Source organism: Centroberyx affinis, unplaced genomic scaffold (assembly GCF_046629955.1).
Source record: "Centroberyx affinis isolate AG114_WGS23_722 - 3 ecotype Tasmania unplaced genomic scaffold, CSIRO-AGI_Caff_v1 ptg009149l_1, whole genome shotgun sequence".
In the NCBI taxonomy this organism is placed as follows: Eukaryota; Metazoa; Chordata; class Actinopteri; order Beryciformes; family Berycidae; genus Centroberyx; species Centroberyx affinis.
In genome coordinates, this window is record NW_027284437.1 from 1 (window position 1) to 18,077 (window position 18,077).

The following is an 18,077-nucleotide window of genomic DNA, read 5'->3' on the forward strand; positions in this document are numbered from 1 at the left end:
ACACTATGTTGAGAGATACTAGGCTCCACGCTAACACTTTAGCATACACTATGTTGAGTGATAGTAGACTCCACGCTAACACTATAGCATACACTATGTTGAGTGATAGTAGGCTCCACGCTAACACTATAGCATACACTATGTTGAGCGATAGAGGCTCCACGCTAACACATAGCATACACTATGTTGAGCGATAGTAGACTCCATGCTAACACATAGCATACACTATGTTGAGCGATAGTAGACTCCATGCTAACACTATAGCATACACTATGTTGAGCGATAGAGGCTCCACGCTAACACATAGCATACACTATGTTGAGCGATAGAGGCTCCATGCTAACCCTTTAGCATACACTATGTTGAGCGATAGAGGCTCCATGCTAACCCTTTAGCATACACTATGTTGAGTGATAGAGGCTCCATGCTAACACATAGCATACACTATGTTGAGCGATAGAGGCTCCATGCTAACACTTTAGCATACACTATGTTGAGTAACACACCAACAATGTACCAAGGACACACGGATAATTCTGATGTCTACGTTCTCATCACATAACAGGGAAGCTGACCAACAGGCCAATCTCCCAAAAACTCGGTGTATTCCTTCAGGTCCTGAAGCAGAAAGTGTACCTCCAGCCTATGGATTAAAGATTGCATATCTCTCAGCAAGTTCTCAGCCAACTGCAGCCTCATCCTGGGCTCGCTCTGCAGGGATTGGTCCATGTTGATTTGCACATCCACCGAGCCATTGCTCTACAATCAGAGACAGCTTCCATTAGGTTTACGGGATGAGTGAGAAAGAAGAGCAAAGGTGGTAACGATGATATTATGACTGATCTTTCGGATCCTGACAGTATTGAGCCTTTACCCCAGTGCTGGTGCTGACCCTGGCATTCCTTCCTGCTTCACCGACTCCAGCCATCATCTGCTGAACTGACATCTGCAACACAAATCCCAATCATCACAAAATGATTTTATCCCCAAACAAGTGTGCAAGCCTGCAGTTTTGGTCCTAACTGCTATCACTGATAGTGGAATAAGATTAGATTATTTCAACAAAAAATAAATCATAAGAACATTCATTTTTGACACATTACCATAAACAAACATGACTCCAGCGGCGTCTACACTGCATTTTACATTGCGTGCCACTGGGTCAGCTTTGGCGGGGAAATCTACTGGATCGCTTTATGGCACAAAACAGGGAGAGGGCGCTGTTCTTCCAGAGCAAACAGAGCTAAAGCTTTCAGAGTTCCTGGAAATGGCAGATGGTGGAAGGAGTGAAAAGCTAATCATGTCCAAATCACTTGAAACATGTTTATCCTCTTCAAGGGGGGGGGATGTGGACTTAATTTGAAGAAACATTAACACTAACAATACCACTGGTGTGAGATTGAGGCTACCAATTGTCTTGACCATGGTCTCATTGGTTTACCTTTAAATAAATTCCCTTTAAAATTTCACTTTCAAATGCAACACCTGTATCTGCTGAGGATCCATAATGTTGACGGGGAGGTTGAAGGTGCCCAGCATCACGTAGCTGTTTCCGTTGCGGTCGTGCGGCGCCCCCTGCGAGGCGGTGGAGGTGTGGCTGGTGCTGGGCCCGCCCTCGGCCCCGCCGCTGGACACTCCTCCGCCCCCCGAGCCGGACATGGTGGCCTGGGGCGGGGCTCTCTCCACCAGGTGGATCACCTTGCCGTCCACATCTGAGGGAGAAAACGAAGGGGTGGAGGAGGAGAGACAGAACGAGCGCGATGAGGGTCAAGGGCTACTGTACTACTTGTTCCCATTCCTAATATGCAGTGGTGGAAGAAGTACTCTGATCCTTTACTTAAGTAAAAGTACCAATACAGCAATGTAAAAATACTCCATTACAAGTAAAAGTCCTGCATGAAAAATCCTACTTCAGTAAAAGTACATAAGTATTAGCAGCAAAATGTAGTTAAAGTATTCAAGTAAAAGTAGTGGTTTGGTCCCTCTGACTGATATTTTATTATATATGACATCATTAGATTATTAATACTGAAGCATCAGTGTGTAAGCAGCATGTTACTGTTGTAGCTGCTGGAGGTGGAGCTAGTTTGAACTACTTTATATACAGTTAGCTAGTTTAGTCCAGTGGTTCCCAACCTAGGGCTCGGGCCCCTCCAAAGGGTCACCAGATAAATCTGAGGGGTCGTGAGATGATTAATGGGAGAGGAAAGAAGAAAAAAACAAAGTTCTGATACACAAATCTGTTTTCAGTTTTTGGACTTTTTTTCTAATCTTTGATTTTTGCTGAAATATTGGATCATTTGAACATTTATTGAAATGAAACCATGTGAGGTTTAGAGGGAAAAATCACTATTTGGTGGAGCTGTTAACAACTCATAGACATCTGAAATGTGACCCGACTACACACTGCTTTTTGTAAGACGTCAAAAGCCAAAAAGGTTGGAAACCACTGGTTTCATCTTTAACAATGTGTTGTATTTTAAAAGCTTGTTATATTATCCATTGTGTCAAATCTCCATCTGAAAAGTAACTAAAGCTGTCAAATAAATGTAGTGGAGTAGAAAGTACAATATTTCCCTCTGAAATGTAGTGGAGTGGAAGTATAAAGTAGCTGTACTTAAGTACAGTAGTTAGTTACTTTCCACCACTGCTAATATGTAATTCCACTACTTAGTGAATTGCTGTCCTCGTGTCCAGGCTCTAGCCTCATCTTACTCACTGTACTCTGTCAGTGTTCTGTCATCCTGCAGCACTCTGCCCTGGTAGATCAGCCTCTGCTTGTCCACTGGGATTTCCACAGATGAGGCTATGTGCTCCTTGAACTCCTTCACTGTCAGCTAGGAGGGAAACACAAGCTTAATACATTTCCTGCAACACCAATGACGAAGTGAGAAGGGGAAAATCTCAGCTTTGTGGACAAAGCACTATCTAGGCCAGTGATTCTCAACCTTTTTTATATCAAGGACCCCTAATTTAGTCCACATTAGGGCCACGGCCCCCATTTGATTATATTTTTTCTAGTGGACCCAAATCTGAGAATATTTTTATTGTTAGATATGATTTTGTCCAGAATTCCATGACTATCTGTATTGTAGGTAGAGGGATAACAGAGAATATATGGCCAAAATAGTCATTCTTCTATATTCTCTAAATGTGTTAAATTCTTGTAAATGAAATAATGCTGAAGTTTAACAATTCATCAGTTTGCTGGGAACCCCCTGGAACCCCCTCAAGGACCCCTGGTGGTCCCCGGACCCCACGTTGAGAACCACCGGTCTAGGCTACACCGTGGAAGTACACAGATTATAGATGATATGGATTCTATGCAGATCTAAAGCAGTACGTTATAAGAAGAGCATTACCTCGCCTCTGACTTTGTAGCTCCTGCTCTGGGAGTCCAGAGTCTTGACAGTCACCTCGATCATGGTCCCTGCCTCGGCCATATTTCTGAATGTCTGAAATAACAGTACATTTGTTTAATATGCATTAACCGACAATGTTATACTACCGTACCGTAAAACAGCCGACAGCAAAACAAAGACTGGCTTTGGGAGAGGAGAATGTGCACCAGACTGTATCAACTTCATCAAACTAGTAAACTATATCCACCATAAAAAGAAATACATTAAGTAAAGACGCAGGCAGCACCTGGTTGTAGACTGCGCTGGAGCCTTGTTGTTGTTATTAGCTTGTTAGCCAGCTAGCTAACGTTAGCTAATCCCAGTTACTAGGAGGCTAACAGAGCTAACTAGCTAACGGTGCCGTTAATCTCCCGGGGGAGCTCGTTGTCCACATTCAACGGAAAACCGGGTGCAAGCTTTGATTTTTTTCTCTATTACCGACGAAACGGTGACACTGCCAAAGCGATTTTAATTTCGAATAAACTCTTGGTTTGTCTAGTGTGGTGAGAACATCCAGTGGATCAGTTAGCTAACTAGCTTAGCGCGACACTGCAAAGTAAAAGGACCCCCTATGACGCAGAGCGAGGCGCGTCCATTCCAAATGCCTGAGCGCTTTTCTGTTCAGATGATGGATATCAACCGTATCAACCACCTTATCAATAGAGATTGGCACTGATGTTCAAAGTGTTGAAAATTCAATTTTCCTTTTACCATAGCATCTGATGATATATCTTAAAAAAATATATAAATAAAGAAATAGCTTGTTGGAAAATTAGGTGTACATATGCTTGAATACAATGGAAGGAAATTAAATAAATCAAATAGTTTGTTTCATAATAATAATAATAATAATAATAATATTAATAATAATGATAATAGCAATAATAATAATAATAGCCTCAGAAGAAAATAAGTAAATAAATAAATAAATAAATAAATCTGTTCATTCTGTTCTAATCTATTCTATTCTAAAAAAAAAAAAAAAAAAAAAAGCAGACCTTTAACAGCCAGCTTTCGTCCAACTTCTTGCCTCTCACACATGAACGCGCATTCCCCCAGTGAGTCTTGTGGGCCGTGGGAGTGCTTTTTTTTTTTTTTTCCAGGACACACCTAAAAAAAAAAATTACGCGAATGAATAACCAAGACAGGGACTTGTATGCCCAGGGGCGGCAGGCGGCGGCGGCAGGCGGCGGCGGCGGTGGCTCGCTTTAAACGGAGGGCTCGGTCTGAACCGGGCAAGTTGAGACCGTGCCGTAGGTGTGGCGGCAGTCATGCGGCCTATCTGCTTCCAATTCAAGTGTCAAGGGGAAAAAAAAAACAAAAAAAACTTTGTGGAACTTTTTCCTGACGCGGCGCTCCGTTCCGCGAGCCGATTCAATTAATGTTTAGATGCGATAGATTTCGGTAGGGAGGTCCGAGGCGGCGCGCGGCCGGAGCCGAGAACAAATCTGGAGACCGGGGGAGCAGCAGCGTCGCAGGTTGGTTGGATTTCGCTTTTTTTGAAACGGACTGAAATGGATTCTCCCCCCCCCCCCGGCCCCGAAGCTTTGAATTCATCCACCCTCCTATGGGACCTGTTGGAACCCACACACCGTGGCATGGACACCGCTGAGTAGCAGCAGGACGAGGAGGTAAAGATTACCACGGGCGTCAGTTGGGCATGGTACCGTGCGGGCATACCTCAACCTAAATCGGGCTGAATCAGATTTTGTAGTCCGGCTAGAAATCTATTTGGAAGCCGTATCTAAAAAAAAACAAATAAATCACATCAGAGTGAATTATCAGGACTCATGTTCCCCTTTAAGCTGATAGTTTGATGTCTAATAATTTATCACACTGGCTAAATAATAATATCTTGTCAGGCATCAGTCAGAATTTTAGTGGATATCAGCTGGTTTGGAAGTTTTGGTGGTAAATTATTACTGTTAGAATTTTACTTCCATATGGAGGTAAATACAATGGAGCTATGAGGCAAATTGTAGTGTATTCTCTCACTGTATCATCAGTTGGTGTATTTGTGTATAGAGCATGCCTGGTAATGGAAATACATATTAGTATAGAGAAAATAAGAAGTTGATATGTGCCACTTGACAACAGGAGAGCTTGTGTTGAACTGGCAGGAAAAACACTTACTGTACCTTGTGGTTTCTGGTTGCTATGTTGGAGGCTATGACTTTGATTGTTGTCAACTCAAACATTGAGGTTTTACCACGTCATTGCCCTTCAGAGTAGAAGCATACAGCAGGGATGGGATGATACGCTTATCTCACGATACGATATGGTACGCGATATGGGGCTCACGACATCCACGATACGATGGAATAAATTCAAGTTCAATGACAACAAAGTATGACTGTGAAGAATTCTGTTTATTTTTGAGTCACAAAGCTTTCTAGCGATGGCACTGGTTTGCTAGAATGTGAACAACAATGTAAAAATGTCACAAAATTACAAAGTGCAAATAATATAATTTGGATGGAGAGCTTGTGAAATTGTGATGGTCAAGAGTCTCATATGTGATTACTACAGCAGAATAAAACGGAGCTAATATCACGATTCATGTTCCTGGTCCATGATAGGTATTGTCTAGGGCTGAACAATGAATCAAAATTGTATCAAAATCGCAATATGGCCTACTGCAATTTTCAAATCGCAGGAGGCGCAATATTTGTTAAAGGTGAAATGTGTCAAAATAGCATTTTAAAGTAAATATTGTGGTGCTGCAGAGATGTCCTGGCCTACACATCATATTCTACAGACTTAAGAAAACATCTTTGTTTGGTACAGATCCCCGCAAAAATCACGCCATAATCATTTTAATACGTTTTTCAATGAAAAGGAGAATAATGATGTAACAATTATCATTCCCTCTAATATCACAAATCATATCGCAATTGCAATATCAGTCAAAATAATCGCAATTAGATATTTTTTCAAAATCGTTCAGCCCTAGTATTGTCACAATTTTGGATTGCGATATATTGAATTTCGATACATCCCTACCATACAGTAATGTGGAGCAGTTCACTGTTGCAGTGACCCATTTTTCAAATTGTCCAATTCCCTCTCCTCCCCCAGCCCCTCTTCTCTCAATAGGTTGTGCATCACTGCAGCTCTGTTCTTAGACAAGTCACTCTCAGTCCTTTCTCTTCCCCTCCTGTCCCTCCATCGTCACTCCTCGGAAGAGCCGCCATGCGTCGGTTCAGCTCAGAGGGGTCCCTCCTGGACCTGGACTTCCTCCCGTGGAGGCGGGTGGCGCTGAAGGACCCGGGCTACGAGCGGGAGAGGGATTCGGGCACCTACACCCCTCACCCGGAGGAAGACGAGCCGGGCGGGAGGTCGGCCACCCTCCCCGCCGTCCTCCGGGACGCCGCCGGGCCGGGTCCCGGCATGGCGGGGAAGGGGGAGCTGACCAGGGAGCGCAGCGTGAGCGTGGAGAACCTGACGGAGCTGGGCACGCTGGAGAAGAACCAGCTCGGCGTGGGGATCATGGGCGAAGGCTACAGGGCCTACAGCGACGGCCAGCTGGCCCCGGCCGCCAAGGGCAGCACCGAGAGCGTGGAGAGGGACGACCAGCCTCCTCCCTCCCCCTCGTCCCCCTCCAGCCCCTTCTCCTTCAAGCAGCAACACCGGCAGCACGCTAAAGCCAAGCTGTCGGCGGCCAAGCTGCACCTCAAGAGTCTGTTTGGGCAGGTGAAACCCCCATCGAAATGTTTACTTCAGTGTTAAATCTTCACCTTAGAGCACGGGTAGACGCAGGTCCTCGAGAAGTCTGAAAAGGTCTGATCTAAATTGTCTGAAGTTAAGATGTTAAAAAGTATTCAAATATAGGAAATACAGTATTAGAGGTCTTATTTTTCACCATGTAAGGCAGGTTTATTGTAAGTTTCATTTCGATGTAACTACCGTATTTCCTCTAATATTGGCCCGGGCCTTTATTTCCCTCAACTGCAGAGGGTACCAGGCCTTTATTGGAAGCAGGCTTACATTAGAGACAGGGCTTTATTTCTGATTCCCTCTGTTTGATAAGTATATTTGCTCATATTTTAGTACGAAGCCTCCTTGTTTTCTGATCTGCTTCTGTTGGGGTTCGTTAGGTAGCTGTTTTTTTGTTACTGCAATGCATTACCGATAATTACGGTAATCGCTCCAGAGATTTCCGCCAGGCACCAGGGGTTTACTGGTATCCACCGTTGTTTTTTCCTTTGTTTTTTTCCCCGGCCTGTATTTGGGGCCGGCCTTTATTTGTCCGTGTCAACCACGGCCCCGGCCATTATTTGAGACCCGGCTTTTAATTGACTACCGGCCACTATTAGAGGAAATACGGTATAACATTAGATAGTGGTATTGACAGATTCTTCATATATAGCTGAGGCTGAGTTGGAATGTAAGATAAGCAAAGGTCATGAATTGTGTAGTTTCACCAAACAATATGAGTGGAGCCAGCAGTAGTGTTGGTTTTAGTTTCTTATGTTGTGTATTGAATTACTGCACTTCCAGCTGGTCACAGTCAGTTTGACCCACATGCACGCCCACATTTAATTTCCTGCTGTCCTTTTTCTTATACTGCTCATTTAAAGTTGATGTAGTTCTGAACTGCCATTAGCTTGAGTTTCATTAGATTAGTTTAGAAATGGTCTTAAAGGAATAGTTCACCCAAAAATGAAAATTCTGTCATCATCTGCTCACCCTCTCTAAAGAACAGGTCCCCATTGACTTCAGTTGTTTTGGAGAAGGCTGCTACCAAGTTGTGCTGGCAACCTCCCTGTGTGTTATATGGACTAACAAGTTTCACCTGTGTTTCATTTGGCATGAGGCTGAGTAGATGATGACAGAATTTTCATTTTTGGGTGAACTATTCCTTTAAATCCACTTCCAGTTTGCAATAAAACGGTCTTAAAAAGTCTTAAATTGGGTATTCTGAAATAAAACCTGCAGACATCTTGTACAGGCAGGAGGAAAAATGTTCCAGTAAAACCTTTTTGTTTCCCCATTCCTCAAACTCAAATCTATTCAACGCAGAACAGAAAGACAGGTGATTATCGCATTTCATTTCTATTGCATGGGCTGATGTTGTTGCCAAAGATAGATAACATTATCTCAGTCAGCCAACTTGAAATATATTCCATTTTTTCAACTTGTCTTCTAAATCTTGATGACTGTCTTGATGAATATCTCACCCTCAAGAGAATGCTGTGAAGGTACAAACTGTCCTGTTTGTTATGAGAAGTTACTGACAGAAGGTGTATATCCTGTTGTACCGAGTAGGTGTGGACTCCATGAAATGAGATCTTCCGATAGCTTAATCCTCTTTCACTATCTCTCTTTCCGGGTTTCTGTTACCTCTCCCTCTCCATGTCTGGTCCTCGCAGCGCTAAAGAAAGGAGGTCCCGTCTCCTGTTCATGCGCCAGTGGAGCCAGGTCGGCCACAGCAAGGGAAAGTTTAGTCGGGACGAGCTGGAGAAATGGGCCGAGTCCCTGAACGCCCTCCTGGCCAGCCGGAGTGAGTTCTGCTTTATGTCTACAAATTAGTTTTAGTTACAGAAGCGTTTCTTGGAGGCAGAAATGATCTTATTGGTCGAGTTAAACCTCAGTGGGCGGAGCCTAGAACCACAGAATTTTGGAGCACAAGTTGGCTAACTGCAGTGGTGGAAGCAGTACTCTGATCCTTTACTTAAGTAAAAGTACCAATACAGCAATGTAAAAATACTCCATTACAAGTAAAAGTCCTGCATGAAAAATCCTACTTAAGTAAAAGTACATAAGTATTAGCAGCAAAATGTAGTTGAAGTATTAAAGTGAAAGTAGTGGTTTGGTCCCTCTGACTGATATTTGATTATATATGACATCATTAGATTATTAATACTGAAGCATCAGTGTGTAAGCAGCATGTTACTGTTGTAGCTGCTGGAGGTGGAGCTAGTTTGAACTACTTTATATACAGTTAGCTAGTTTAGTCCAGTGGTTCCCAACCTAGGGGTCGGGCCCCTCCAAAGGGTCACCAGATAAATCTGAGGGGTCGTGAGATGATTAATGGGAGAGGAAAGAAGAAAAAACAAAGTTCTGATACACAAATCTGTTTTCAGTTTTTGGACTTTTTCTCTAATCTTTGATTTTTGCTGAAATATTGGATCATTTGAACATTTATTGAAATGAAACCATGTGAGGTTTAGAGGGAAAAATCACTATTTGGTGGAGCTGTTAACAACTCATAGACATCTGAAATGTGACCCGACTACACACTGCTTTTTGTAAGACGTCAAAAGACAAAAAGGTTGGAAACCACTGGTTTCATCTTTAACAATGTGTTGTATTTTAAAAGCTTGTTATATTATCCATTGTGTCAAATCTCCATCTGAAAAGTAACTAAAGCTGTCAAATAAATGTAGTGGAGTAGAAAGTACAATATTTCCCTCTGAAATGTAGTGGAGTGGAAGTATAAAGTAGCATCAAATGGAAATACTCAAGTAAAGTACAGGTATCTCAAAATTGTACTTAAGCACAGTACTTGAGTAAATGTAGTAGTTACTTTCCACCACTGGCTAACTGTCACACTTGAATGGCAAAGAAGGAACTCTGGTCAAAATATAAATATAAACCACTGTATTCATGTTCTTGGAATGTCAGCAAGCTAGCTAACTAGCTGACCTAGATAGCTATGGGCTAGTATGGCTAGTTTGAACTTGAAAGGTCAGCTAGGCTAACTAGCTAGATAATACAGCATGGCTAGACGGCATGTAGCATACCAGTCTTCATAGTTTCCTCTTCTCTTACCCCTTTTTCACTGGGCTTCAGTCTAATGTTACTCAGCCAGAAAAACTGTAGTTCTTTGGCTCCGCCCATTCAGGGTGATTATTTCTGTCTCTGAGAAATGTTTGTCGAGCTAAAACTCCAGTTCTGCCTCAAGTTCTTTGTGTTTTATCTGACCTCACGTGTTGCTGTGTTGCCGTCTCAGCCGACGTCACTGCACTGGTTTCTGTGTGCTGTGCAGTAAAGCAGAGAATGCGCCATTTCCCCCGGCCTAGCTGCTTCTATGAATAGAACAGATAGTAAACAAGCAGACGACTATAAATCACTGCCATTACGGAGAGTGAGGTCTGACTATTCCTGTCCGACAGCCTCTCAAACTAAAGAGACGCTTTGTGCTGTCTAAGAACTCACCAGGGTTACGATGGAAAAATATCTCTATGGAAAAATGTGCATAATGTTGCAGGATTGGGAAACGTGTCTACGCAAGAGGATTCCTTAACCACTTTCCTCACAGCATTGTTCCTATCAGTGTACTCCTATTGTTCCTATTGTTCCTTCAGTATCTAGTGACATATTGCTGTCAGTCACACAAGTGCACTGATAACACAAAGGCCTCAAGAATGTTTCTACCTCTGTTTTAGAGCAGTGTGTTAAACTTCAGCATTATTTCATTTACAAGAAGTTAACACAGTTAGAGAATGTAGAAGAATGACTGTTTTGATCATAGTTTCACTGTTATCTCTCTACCTACAATACAGATAGTCATGGAATTCTGGAAAAAAACCTATCTAGCAATAAAAATATTCTCAGATTTGGGTCCGAGAGACAAAATCTCATCAACTGGGGGTCTAACATGGACTAAATTAGAGGTCCTTGATATGAAAAAGGTTGAGAATCACTGTTTTCGAGATTACATAATACTTATACCATTGCGGAAACATCAAATAGATATTGTGTTAAATCTTGAGAACTCCAACAGTTCCCTCATGACTTTGAAAGTCAAAGCTGCTCGACGTGTTTACTCAGCAACTCCTTGATTTGTGAGTGCGTTTAGTTGAAATACTTAACACAAGTAGAATATGAATGAACGAGAAACGGACTGGGCCTTGATGACGTAAAGACCTCTTCAATCGAAATCGCCAAATAAATTGCAAGAAATCATTTATCTTGAAAGGTGGTCCTCAGTTGTGGGTAGGAAATCAGGTGCGTTAAGCGTCATTGCTTTGGTGGCTCATTGCATTGATTTATGAGGACATGCTGTACTGTACGTTATATAGTGCTTGCCTGAGGACTGTGACTCTCAATGCTGTGTTAATTTGGTGTCCGGCCGACATGCGTGAACTATGACATGTTGCAACTTGTGGTGTCAGCAATCTTTAAGCCTCCCTCCTCCCTCTCTTTACACAACGATCTGTCACAACCCACCAAAAAATAAGAAGTGAGCGTGTGAGGAAGGCAGCTGCAGCATAAAATTGGGCGCGTGCCAAAAAGTGTTTGTTTTCACAATGAACCTGCAAAAATCTGCTGTTGGCAGTACTTGTGTGTTTGTCCTTATTAGGCCTGTGGGATTGTGTGAACGTTCCGTGTGTGTGTGTGTGTGTGTGTGTGTGTGTGTGTCCTCCCCCTTGTTACATGCGTAATGTGACGCAACTGTGTGCTGAGGTAAACCCCGCTTCTCCCCGCTCCTCCCCTCAGCTGGTGTTTCTGTGTTTGGAGCATTCCTGCGCTCTGAGTTCAGCGAGGAGAATCTGCAGTTCTATCTGGCCTGTGAGCAGTACAGACACTCGTCCAACAACTTCAGCCTGCAGAGGCGGGCCAAGGACATCTGCGCCACCTACATCCAGCCCGGCGCCCCGCGGGAGGTAACAGGCCTATTTTCTATTTCGGTTCGCCGCTGTCGGGTAGGCCGGCTTTGAGATCTAATCCAGCTGCGCGCGCTCAAAGCTACAATACGCCACTTTTCTCCTCGAGGCGGGAGGTGTACTGTCAGTCACGCCCTCCTCCTCCTCCCCCTCAGTTGGTCGAGTTCACGCCCCCAGCATCACGTCACTCGTGTGCCTGCGCCTTTTTTCCAGGTACTTTCGGTGGTGTTTTGAGTAGAGTTGTTCCGATACCGATACCAGTATTAGGGCTGTGCAAAAAAATCGATACAGCTGAGTATTGTAATATTTTTTTCCATGATACTGTATCGACTTTCCAGCCCCTCGTATCAATACATTAAAAAAAGTTATTCATGTTTTAAACGGATTTAAAATCCCTTTGAATTAAATAGTTTTGACTCAATTTGTCCGCTGAGTTATCAATATAATGTGATGTACATATTAGACTACCCAGGTGGTACACAGCAAGTTGTATTTTCAGCTCTATTTTAAAATTTTCAGTAAATTATGTAGAGTATTGCAATGTATCTCAATATGTATCGTATCGCAATGTATCGTGATGCAATCGTATCGTGACCCATGTATCCTGATACGTATCGTATCGTGAGGTCCTTGCCAATACCCAGCCTTAAGCAGTATCGGAAATGCCTCCGATACAGCCTAAAATGCTGGATCGGGTATCGGCGAGTACTTGAGTCTATGCACCGATCCGATATCACGTCATTTATTAGCCCCGAAAAAAATCAACTTTAAAGTAGTTTCACCCGGATAAAACGGCCCTTTTCCCGATAATCAATTCTTCTTGATCTAAAACAGTAGCCTACACAGCAAGTTGCGCTGTGCTGCCACTGGCAACTACTGTTTTAGAGCGGCGAAGAAGAATTGATTTCCGGTAATTTATCACGTGATGATAGCTCATTCACGCTACACAGGCAACGTTAGTCAGAGCTAGCAAATGTCAGCAATTTGGCAATAATATAAAGGACAATTTAAAGGAATTGTTATTTATTCCTAGATTTATTTATTTATGTTCTTTTTCAGTTATGACTGACTGTCAAACTAGATAATAAAAGAAAGTTCTATGGCATTCATTCTCTGTATGTATTTGTTCATGTTTTACAAAGGGTTTAACCTGAGCCAGGCCATACAACAATGATAGCAATCATATCACATCCATACAGGGTTAGTAGTATACAGCTGTAAAAAAAATAATAACAATATATATATTTTTCTTCTTGGTATCGGCCGATACGCAAGTTCAGGTATCGGAATCAGTATCGGGAAGGAAAAAATGGTATCGGAACATCTCTAGTTTTGAGGGCGTTCCAAGTTGAACACAATCTCGGAACCCATCGTCTATCGGTCTGACGACGATTAGACTCTGGGAGCGACGGCCAATATTTCAGGGTTTCCGGTGTAACCAGCGGACATCCGGGCCAAGATTTCCTCTTCCATGCGCCGGTCATTGCTTACAGTTGAGAGGCGACGTCTCATATGCAGATATCTGTTTATAGAGATGAGCTGAAATGTCGTCTGGACCTAAAACCCCTACAAAAAGTATCGATGTCTGTATTTTGTTTGTTTGTATCCATTCTCGCGTCTCAAGTTGCTAATTGGACTGTAAACAATGACCGGCGCACAGAAGAGGAAGTCTTGGCCCGGATGTCCGCTGGCTACACCGGAAACCCCGAAATATTGTCCGTCACCCCCAGAGTCAATAATAGGCCTTGAAACAGGCTGTAGGTGATCTAGATCTAGATGTCATGTACCCACACCCTCCATTTCAGATTAGACATTTCCATTGCCAATTTCCTCTGGTCACCTAAAGTCTCCATTGTTGTTGTCGCTGTGACTTCCCTGCTCTGTGGCTGCTAGCCTCATCTTGATAGCCACAACTAGCTCACCACTGGCCACACCCTCAGCAAATGATATACGCCCCCAAACCTCCCCATCATTGAAAAGCCAATTTCAGGCAAACGGCGGATTTAGGCATGAACACACAAACTGATAATGTAGAATATATGCTATTTATTTCTTCTTTTAAAGAGTAACTAAACCCCAAATCCAAATCTGTGTAAAGCCTGACATCTAATCGTAAAAAGCATGCTACTGAAATTGCCATCCGCTATTGGCTGATCTTTGGTACCAGGTGATGTCACCACCTGTTGTACTCTATAGAATGTGACATCACCTGGCACCAAAGATCAGCCAATAGCAGACGGCAATTGAATTAGCATGCTTTTTACCTTTAAATATCAGGGGCCGGATGCACAAAACACCTTAAGTTAAGATTTTCCTTAAAGTCCGAGTTAAGGTATTCTTAAAATAAAATCGGTTGCACAAAACACCCTTAAGTCTTCTCCTTAAGGTTTCCTTAAAATGTTCACTTAAGTATTTAAGGTTTTCTCCTTATCTTGGTCTTATACTTAAGGAGTCCCTTAAAGTTAGTTAAACCGTTGCACAAAAGACCTTAGCAACCAAAGTAAGGAAAAAAACTTAAGGTAGCTCTGACTCTATCTTAACCGCAACATGGCCGAGTTTATGGTGATAAATGAAGAAGTTGGCGTATTTTTTTGAACCTCTTGGATGAACCTCTTCATCAGACTGCTTGAATTAATTTTCATTGCAGTTTCCTCCCACATTCGTTGTTTTCTGTTTGCTGTTATTTGCGGATCAAATTTACTTTTTAGTATGTGCTTTCTTTTACTGTATTCCTCCAGAAGTATAATCTTTTCCTCCTCTGACCAATTTGGTGTTCTTGTCTTCTTTTCTTCTGCCATCTTTTTACTATCTATGGGCCAACTTTGTGAGACGATAACAGGTATCACAAGCACAAGTGCAAGCAAACAAACGGTCACCATGGAAACTGTAGAATTTTACCGCTGTAAAATCTTTCAACGCAGTAAATGCCTTAACATTTTTCCCTTAACTAAGGAAACCTTTTAAGGGATTCTGTGCAACACCCTTAAGTAAGTCCCTCAGCTAAGGAGAAATTAAGCCTTAAGTGTCATACTTAAGGAGAAAACTTAAGGTGTTTTGTGCAACCGGCCCCAGGCTTTACACATGTTTGGGTTTGGGGTGTAGTTCCTCTTTAATGCAGTTGCATTTCGCAGCTTTTTGTTTGGAGAGCTCAGTCCGTTTCCTCTTGTCCTCTAGGTGAACCTGGACAGTAAGACCAGAGAGCTGACCATCCAGCTGCTGCAGGCGCCGTCTCATGCCTCTCTGTCCCACGCACAGAAGCGCATCTACTCCCTGCTGGATACAGACTGTTATCCCCGCTTCCTCCAGTCCACCATCTACCTCTCCCTGGTCAGAGAGGCAGACTAGACCACGTCGGGACGTTTGAGCTTAGGACACACGGACACTCGGGTGGGGAGGTTTCGGTTTTCCAGTTTTTACTGAACACCGTGTACACCGTAAAGTTAAACTATGTGTTTAGAAAAGGAGGGGAGGGGGGGGGGTACTGTCAGTGTTGTGTAGAAAAATGTCAGGAGCAAACGGCGTTGCACATTGGACACCGTGTGAAGGGACGCAGGAATTTGGAGAAAAGCGATTGCAGCGGCTTGTAGTTGAGGTTTGACCAAGTGGATATGGAAATATAGAGGAGGAGGCAGTTCTTTCCCTCCGTTTGTGACCCGTGAAACTATGCAGATCTTCTTTTAATCATTAAACATCCTCATTTTTGGCCTCCCTGTGAGCGGTTAAAGTCGCCACGCTCCAATAAGCACGCTGTGAGATTCCTTTAGCTGACAGAAAGGAAAAACAAGTTGAGCAAGAATGAGCTCTTTGCTGAAAAGGTCAAAGTACTATGTTAGTTACTTATATGGCCAAGGTGGGGAAACCTGAGGAAATGGACTCTGATAGGTAAAATGACTGGCTACAGGGAAACTGTAGGGAAATATCCCTTTCCACTGTCTTCTTGAAATCACAAAAACAAACTGTGTATATGCACGTAATGGCCTCCCTGGAAAACACCAAGCACGTAATTTAAGTGGTTTATTTTATGGCATTTGTAAATTGAATGTTGCTCTTGTACAAATTAAAACCCCCTCATGTAATGGGACATTTAATAAAAAAGACAGAGAATAATATAAGTTCCGTAAGTGTTCGTCAGGTTTTGAATATGTTTGAGAATTTTAAAGGCAAGGAAATAAAACCCTTTTTTTTTTTTGTATCAGTTGAACCCTGTGAGATTCTTCAGTAGTCATGCAGAGCCTTGAGAGCACCGTGTTATGCAACGGGCGCAGAGCTTAAACGGTGAGTGTTCTCGTCGAGGCTGGATGACCCCTGGTTATAGAGGGGTTGCTGGGATACGGAGTGGACGTGCCGTATGTGTCGTGGACCAGAGCAAACATTACTACAGCACTGCAGTCAGTGCGGTGCTTATGATTACTCTAGTAGTCCTATTCTCCCTCTTTGACCAGACCAATACACTAGTCAAATTCTCTCATGTAAACTAACCACATTCTATCTCTATCTTATTGGAGAGTTCACTAACTGGTATGGTTTATCAGTTATGTATGGGCAGAAATATGTGTCACTAGAAACTGAAATTGAATTTGAATTGCTCAACTTGAATAACTGCATTAAAAAACTGAATTTGAATCACATAATTTGAATTTGTATCGTTTAACTTGAATAATTGTATTGAAAAACTGAATCTGAATAGCATAATTTGAAATTGAATTTATTAGTTTGAAGTCCATTCATCCATGGACTTGATACACGTTGAAGAACGTTTCTTTCCATCATGGATGAGGCTGGGACTGGGCTGTCAAACACGGTAATATCAGTTTACCATATATTTTAACGATCTTTTGACTGTTTAACTGATGTTAAAGTTATAGCTATTGTTGTAGAATTGTGCCAAAAACATGAAAAGGAGTTCTGTGAATCTGCACTCAATTGCTCTTCCTCATAATTCAATTTCAGTTTCTAGTGAAAACATATTTCTGCCCATAGGTTATGTACTTAAATCAGAAGATTCTGTAATATACTGTATTTTTTTCACTATTCTCAGTATAGAAGAGATCTTGAAAAGAAATCTGGTCCATGCAGAGGAAAAGGAAATTTGGTAACTGGTAAACAGATGGGTGATCAGAGAGGTCTCCAGGGAGTCTATTTGAATCCTGGAGGATTTACATGAAGTACAGTATTTTTGGTGGAGATGTTTATCTGTTTAACTACATCTCAGTAGAAAGCAGCAGTCATCTGGACCGCTGCCAGAGGAGAGCAGGGCCTGGGATCCCACAGATGATTAGTAATAAACATAAAATTTGTATGCATTTATTGGTAGAATCACTTTCATGACCGTTTTTTTTTTTAAGTCAGTTGCTGAAATAAATTTTTGCAGTATACTACTCATAGAAATTGACTTCACATTCAAGCATAATACTTTAATGTATAGTATAAAACATTACAAAATGCACTAGTTATTCAGGGTTCCCACTGTGGCACTCATGTAAAACTCTTGACCTAAAAATATTCCCCTTCCTGGTTTGTTAATGTCATTCTTCTAAATGGGTGAACAGTCTGCTTCCACTAAAACTGGGCTGAAAACCAACTAATGTAATGAATGTGTGAAGCAACTTGGAAAATACATTCTGCTATATTCCTGAAAAGTGAAACACACCTCTCTAAATTCCGGGATATTCCAGGAATTCCATGACCGCCGGGAATATAACTCAAAATGGCAAATAATGTGCTAGGTAAACTCATGTCTTGCAGAATTTGTAGCATGTCCCTTGCCTTTCCTTGCCTCCAGCAAATGGCTGTTTACAGTACATGGCAGATAAAGTGGTTTCCAAGCCAGTCCACTGAACAGCCTAATGGTCACCACTTTGTATATTCCCATCATTCTGCCCCAACCCGGCCATTACATCCCTCTGTCGTCAGCCGGCTGACTCCATCTCAGCATAACAAAGCCTACCTAATCACATGCTGGGGTAAATGGCTTTCCTCCTTTTATTTTCACTCCATTCATCCATCCCCACTCCCCTTGTGTTGTCACGATACCAGAATTTTGCCTTTGATATCAGTTCTAAGG

The 18,077-nt window shown here is 42.4% G+C and overlaps 2 protein-coding genes across 2 annotated transcripts; one reads left to right on the forward strand and one right to left on the reverse strand.

Annotated features, from left to right (window-relative positions):
• Positions 1-636: 636 nt before the first annotated feature.
• LOC139640352 (large proline-rich protein BAG6-like) lies at positions 637-3,939 on the reverse strand (the record flags this gene model as incomplete). Its single annotated transcript, XM_071514545.1, has 6 exons — positions 3,649-3,939; positions 3,363-3,455; positions 2,720-2,837; positions 1,486-1,712; positions 875-946; positions 637-759 (listed from the first exon to the last, which is right to left on the reverse strand). Coding segments are annotated over exons 2-6 (621 nt in total), but the record flags the coding sequence as incomplete, so codon positions are not given.
• A 663-nt stretch (positions 3,940-4,602) lies between these two features.
• Positions 4,603-16,205, forward strand: LOC139640350 (regulator of G-protein signaling 18). The gene is made up of 6 exons (XM_071514543.1): positions 4,603-5,032; positions 6,480-7,094; positions 8,357-8,436; positions 8,774-8,904; positions 11,847-12,013; positions 15,188-16,205. Exons 2-6 carry the CDS (start codon positions 6,594-6,596, stop codon positions 15,356-15,358), a joined length of 1,050 nt encoding a protein of 349 aa, XP_071370644.1. The 5' UTR covers positions 4,603-5,032; positions 6,480-6,593; the 3' UTR covers positions 15,359-16,205.
• Positions 16,206-18,077: the final 1,872 nt, after the last annotated feature.